Below are 6,462 nucleotides of genomic sequence, written 5' to 3'. Positions count from 1 at the left end.
AATTGCCAGCAGACGTTCTTCTGTCGACTAGTTGATTTGTTGTCTCAGTTACTTTATAACCGTTAATAGATGAAACATGTTGATGTTGACATGAGTTTGAAGCTCTTGGAAACAGAAAATTATCACAAGAAAATAAGAGTTTTTCATCTGTGAAGGTGTTATGTGATGTGTGTGTGTGTGGGGGGGGGGCGTTTGGTACTTTTTTCTAGCGCTGGCTGTGTCTTACTCAAGAGATGACGAAGAAAACTTTCTTTCCTTTGAACAGATGACAGATTTTTAGTTTTGGCTGTAAAGACATTTTGAAATATAGACAAATTAAAAAATGTCCATCTGTCTTAAGAGAGAACTTGGAACAGATTAGCAACATAATTTTACTTTTTTTTTAATGTTGCTGTTGCTAATAGGAAGCCATCAACTTGTTATAAAATGCTAGTAAATGTGGATAAAGGTGGATTTATCTGGCAGAAAGATTTGGACACACATGGATAAAAAGTTCTGGTCAAATATCGGAAAGAACCCGACGATCTGAACGGATGTTATATAAGGACGTGCGTAGATTCTGTTTCACCACTAGTAGATTAAAAAAGGATGAGACTTTCAGAAAACTGACTCTAATGCAAACACTGTGGAAAGTAACCTGGAAGACTGTTGAAGAGAGACTGAACTTTCCTTTTTACTACAACAGCCAAACGATGTCTCTTAAACCATAAAACAGAATTTAAAGGCATTAATAGTCTCACAGTTTCACGTGTTACATCTGGATATAATCACAACACCGAGGCTCATCCTGAGCTGGTTGGAAAAACCTTAAAGATCCCACTTTTCATTGAATAGATGAATTTGTTAACAAAATAAATGTCCTGTGAGATGATGTTAACCAGGAGATTAAATATGGGAGATTTTCCTTGTTTTTCTTAAAGGTTCTTAATTTTTTGTGTCTTTCTCGTCTTTTTCTCCTTTTCATGTGTATTTGTTAAAAAATGTTTGTGAAGAATTGTGTTTTTTATTTATTTAGTTATATTTAAAATATCAATAAACAGAGAAAAGAAAAGAGATGATGAAGAAGATGCGAGGAGTCAACTGAAAGAATCCACTCCACCATGAAAATAAAGTATTTATTAAAACACAGGGATTATGTAACACCGTGTGTATCAGTATATGAAGCCAGTTTAAGATGCACAAAGTATTTAAGTCCATCAGAAACACTGTTGTCATTGAATTTTACAGTAAAAAAACACAAAAATGTACTCAAAGTATCAGAAATAATATGCAGAATGACCCTTTAATGAGTGTTAGGCTAAATCATGGCATTAATGTCGACTATAATGATGGAAATAATGTTTACTAAGGATATTTAAATCTGTAGTTAACTAGTAACTAAAGCTGTAGTGGAAAGTGATATAAATTTGCGTGGAGCAGCTTCACAACCTGCACAACATGAGACTCCGTCTGTCCTCAGAGCCTTGATTCAGACTTCAGGAGGAGCAGCATGTCAACAAAACCATGAACCTGAAGGAAAGTGAGCTGCTGCATGAAGGCAGTTTGCTAAAAACGTTGATTTTTATTTGATTAAATAAATGCATCAGAGTTATGAGTGTGCAGCTTTTCCACATTTTGTCCGTGTGTACAGAATAAACTGAAATTACAAAATAATAATAATCAGTCGGAGCCTTTTAACACAGAACGAAGCCTCTGCAGCAATATTTACACTCTTAGAAAACATGCAACCAAACACAGTGAGATACAGGATCTCCTCTGTTTTTCCAATAATCTTGACAAGATCACTTTAAAGGCGCATTGATTAAGATTTTACACGTTTACTAATGATTGATCAAATGATTATCTGATATGAGGTGGTGTCACTGAGCAGTATCATCACTCTCAGTCGTACTGTGCTGCCTGCAGCCCTTCTAGCAGAGGTTATAAAGTGGTGTGATTCAAACAGCAGCCAGACAGACTATTCAGCCAGCGATGGACGATCCTGCAGCCGGTAACACTGAAAAGACGGCGTTCCTTTGTACAAAGAGAGCGGGACAGAGAAAGAGCTGAAACATGGATAGACACAGGTTTGATGTTTGATGGATGAAGAGCATTAAAAGAGGCCAAAGGGTTGAAACTAGATGCTTAAAGATCTCCTCCTGACATGTTTTAACATGAATATAAAACACTTTGAATAACAATTTGTGTCTTAAGCCTCTTTGACACATAGTTCCTGTTATATTACTGGGATAACCTCTCAGGCTCTGATAGTGATTTTCACACATTCAGGTACATTTCCATCTTGCGCCTTTTCACACATGCCATGACAATGCCAGAATAGACGGGGCGAAGGACAGACCAGCAGATGGCGGTAACGCAACACTTATGGATACCAACTGCCCTATGAGGACTGACTCCTTTATTTCTGGATCTGAACAGTTTCCAGCCATAATTGATTAAAAAAAGGAGCTTGTGTGCAAACAAAAGAACTTGTATCGCTTGTTAGTTATGAAATCACCCGCAAAAGCGTTGGCAAGGCAACCGTAAATGAGTCACAGATTCAAATATGTCATCAGCAGAGTCTTTGAGTGATTTGTTCGCTCGCTCCACATTAAAAGTGTCTTTCGTCAGATGGACGTGACCCTTTATGTGCTTGTTCCTGCAATTCTTCTGCTTTCATTCACAACACAGCTGTAATGGCATTTTCCCAGAAATGTTACTTGGTCTTGAGGAGGGAAATTAGCAGCATCCCCATCCCTGAAATGTTCCTGAACATTTCAGGGATGGACTACAAGTGTGAACGGGGCTTTATATGATTTTTTCACACCTTAAAATCCTCAAAATGACATCTCCTCATTCTCCTCATCTATGAATATGCAAATATTGTTCATTTCTAACTGCTGGACACAAGATGTCTCCTCCTTCACTGTAAAGTCTGTTCTCAGGTTTCCACATCACACTCGTGTAAATTTAATACTGGACCAGGATTGGCTTCCAAACTAGTTGTGATGTCACAAATCACGCTTGTAGCCCCGCCCCTTAAACTCAGATTTTCAGTGAGTACGGAGAAATGGTTCTGAGCTGCCGACTGTTTGGAGATGGTCCTTACTGATTGCTGTGCGTTTGCTGCTGCGTGTGTGCAAAGTTTATCCTATAACGTGTTGTAGGTGTTTGTGCTTTGGGGTGTGTAGTTGTAGTTTTAATGAATTTGTATCCTCAGTAAAGGCTTTTTTTGTACCATATATCTGTCCTTACCTGCAGCTTCAAATCTTTAACAACTAAAGTTTATTACAACATGATGTTTTCCGTAATAAACGCAGCATAAAGAAACAAACTGCAAACACAAAAATGCTTCAAATCCAAACAGAACAAAACTGAACTGAGTCACACGAGTTTCAGGGGGGGACACTATAAATGATGAACACACCGGGACGTGATTTAAGTTAAGAGAAGAAGAAGATGCTTTATGCTTTTTGCTTGTGTTTTATTTATTTGCAGCGTCTTTTTGTAAATGTGCTGTCAGAGTTGCAGTGCGTTGACCTCTCCGGGCCACCGTACCTCTCATGCTGCCTTGGAAAGACTGAAACTCTGGCGCGAAACAAGGACTGAAGACGATGAAGAGCAGCGGGTCCAGACAGGAAGGAAGCGCTGAGATGAGGAGCAGCACTGCAGATGTGGAAACACCTGGACTGAGGAGGGCGGGGAGGCGCAGCAGGTAGGCAGATAAGGAGAGCACGGTGTTTGTTAGGAGGAGGAAAGTCAACATCAGGGCTTCGTCACGGACTCCTCTCAGGTTTAACGTCACATCCTCTTCACGGCGGCGGCGGGACAAGTGAGTGACGGTCATAAACAGGAAGCAGGAAGTGTTAAACAGCAGCAGAAGCGCAGGTGAGGAAGCGACAGCCAGAGTGAAGCTGCAGCAGACCGCACAGGTGACCTGAACACACCTGAGGTTCTCAAACACCACGACCATCATGAGGAAGATGCAGGCCTCAGAGGAGAGAGCGAAGAGGAAGCTCACGAGTCCGCGTCCTGGATCAGTCTGCAGGTTGAATTCACAGAGACAGTCCACCATGAGGACGCAGGTACCCGAGACACCCGACAGGAGACGAAACCAGAAGAGAAGAGCGAGGAGGCGCGGCGAGGACGGAGGTCCAAGCACCGAGGAGGACAGGAAGCCGGAGACCAGGACCAGGAGGTTTAAAGTGACGGAGAGGATGAAGAGGAGGCAGACGCTGAGGTGCAGCAGGTCCAGACAACATGTGGGGGGACCTGCAGGTGGAGACAGGTGAGCTGAGATCAATCAAAGCTCAGCTGAAGCTCAGAGAAGCTGTGATGTCATTATGCAGCCAATCATGCACATAGAAACTGTGTAAACAAGTTCAAGAAAATAAACTACAATAGAAAATAATAATAATAATTGTAATAAGAAGAAAAACTCTTCAGTTGGACTGAGAGAAGGATGCAAGATGCAAATTTCACAGATGCAACGTAAGTTATTCAGATCCTTTTCATTACAAGTAAAAGTCCTGCATGAAAAATCCTGCTTAAAGGACGAGTTCACCATTTTTCAAGTCTGTCTTAAAACAACAGTCAGGAGCCCAAATGAACATTGAAACATGTTTTTCTTGCTGTAATCATTCCTCCTGTTCATACTGACCATTAGAAGATCCCTTCATAATGACCTTACAATGGAAGCGATGGGGGACAAAATCCACAGTCCTCCTTCTGTGCAGAAATGTATTTAAAAGTTTATCTGAAGCTAATATGAAGCTTCAGCGTCCAAATGAGTCAAATCAAGTAGATATCTTTCAACGTTACAGTCTTTTTAGTGCCAAAGTTCCTCTTTTTGTTACTATACTTCCACCTGCAGCTCAACAGGGAAACACTGTCCGAGGAAACACAAAGAGGGAATTTGATGCTAAAAAGACTGTAAATGTGTCAGATATCCACTTGATATGACTAACTCAGACTGATGAAGCTGAATATAAGCTTCACATCAACTTTTAAATGACTGTGTGGACACACTGTGGATTTTGGCCTCCATCACTTCCATTGAAAGCACATTTGAAGGATCTTTTAATATCTAGTATGAACAGGAGGAATGATTACAGCGAGGAAAACCTCTTTCACTGCTCATATGAACACCTGACTGCTGGTTTAAGACACACCTGAAAACCTGTGAACGTGTCCTTTAATGCCTGTAATGTGAATAACGACATCGTTCTGTGTGTCTTACTGTTGTTCTCCTGCAGGCTCGTTAACTTGACACAGTGAAGAAAGACGCAGGACTGGAGATCAAACAGCTGATCTGCAACTCTGCAAACAGAAAACAATCCCAGAAAACTCAAATACATGATTATGATAAAAATATATATATATATATTACTAAGAGTCACAGCACTTTTTTTGTTCTTTGTGTAACTCAAAATCATATCTCATATTTTCTTTCATCATGTTTCAGTCCATGTAAACAGATCAACAATATAAATATCTGTGTTCATTCTAATAACATCTCCTTTTTTAACCATTTTAAGAGTCAAAACATTAAAAATTAAACGAGGTAATCAGAGTTGGAAGCTGCTGTGACTCACTGTGATCTGAACTCCTTCATCTGCTGGACGGTTCCTGGATTCGTCTCATGTACGGAGTTATGATGCATGTTTCTGAAAGTGATAAATCACATCAGTGACTCAGTCAAGACTGCAGGACAGACAAAAGAAAAAACAAATAAAACTGACAAAGAATCAAAGGATTTCTTACATGTTTTGCATCTTTCTACAGCGGCTGAAGCTGGGCAGACTCTGGATCAGGTTATGTGACAAATCCCTGCAGACGGACATCAAGTTATCAGTGCTTTAAAGACTTCAGATGTATAGGATGAAGTGAGAGCAGATGTAAGTCTTACAGCGTCTGCAGGTTGGGAAGCTCCTCACAGATGCTGCTGGGTAAGAAGGAGATGTGGCTTCCTGTGATGGACCTGAACACAAAGTCACATTAACCTCTTACCAGACATCAATATTTATGTGCACAAGCCTGAAAATGATGTACACACAATACAAAGGTTACTGTTCTTCAATCCTTTTCGATCACAGCCATAATCCTGGTCTCATTTAAAAGGTAACTCTTGAAATTTTACAACCAAAAAGTCAGAATGAGTATAAGTGATCCTGAAAATGGTGCCACGAAGGCTAAAGTGTCCCACAGGTGGTCATTTAACAGGTTAATGTACAGCGAGTCTGCATGACTGTTTTATCTTCAGCTGCTATCACAAGTCAAAATGTCTGACATGAAAATTATGGTGGCAGAAAAGTGCCAAAATTAGGACTACTGCATCCACACAAACACATTTTCATTTTAAACAGCGTTTTAAAACAACACGACAGGAAGCAGATTGTCTTCTCTACTGCGGTCGGTTGCTTAGTTGCAGACAATACTACAGAGGAAGAGCAGCAATGATGAAAAGTAAGACCAGAGATTTCT

The 6,462-nt window shown here is 40.3% G+C and overlaps 1 protein-coding gene across 2 annotated transcripts in view; it reads right to left on the bottom strand.

The window, feature by feature from the left end:
- Positions 1-2,961: 2,961 nt before the first annotated feature.
- LOC122985328 (leucine-rich repeat-containing G-protein coupled receptor 5-like) overlaps positions 2,962-6,462 on the bottom strand; it is a 34,853-nt gene continuing 31,352 nt past the window's right edge. For both annotated transcript variants that reach the window (XM_044355899.1, XM_044355900.1), the window contains 5 exons: positions 5,888-5,959; positions 5,743-5,808; positions 5,574-5,645; positions 5,219-5,298; positions 2,962-4,251 (listed from right to left, as the gene is read on the bottom strand). In XM_044355899.1, the coding sequence (XP_044211834.1) occupies positions 3,464-4,251; positions 5,219-5,298; positions 5,574-5,645; positions 5,743-5,808; positions 5,888-5,959 (1,078 nt within the window). In that variant the 3' untranslated portion in view covers positions 2,962-3,463. The remainder of the gene's footprint in view (positions 4,252-5,218; positions 5,299-5,573; positions 5,646-5,742; positions 5,809-5,887; positions 5,960-6,462) is intronic.

This window comes from Thunnus albacares, chromosome 7 (genome assembly GCF_914725855.1).
Source record: "Thunnus albacares chromosome 7, fThuAlb1.1, whole genome shotgun sequence".
In the NCBI taxonomy this organism is placed as follows: Eukaryota; Metazoa; Chordata; class Actinopteri; order Scombriformes; family Scombridae; genus Thunnus; species Thunnus albacares.
Note: the sequence above shows the minus strand (reverse complement) of the source record. Positions and strands in the feature narration are given on the sequence as shown.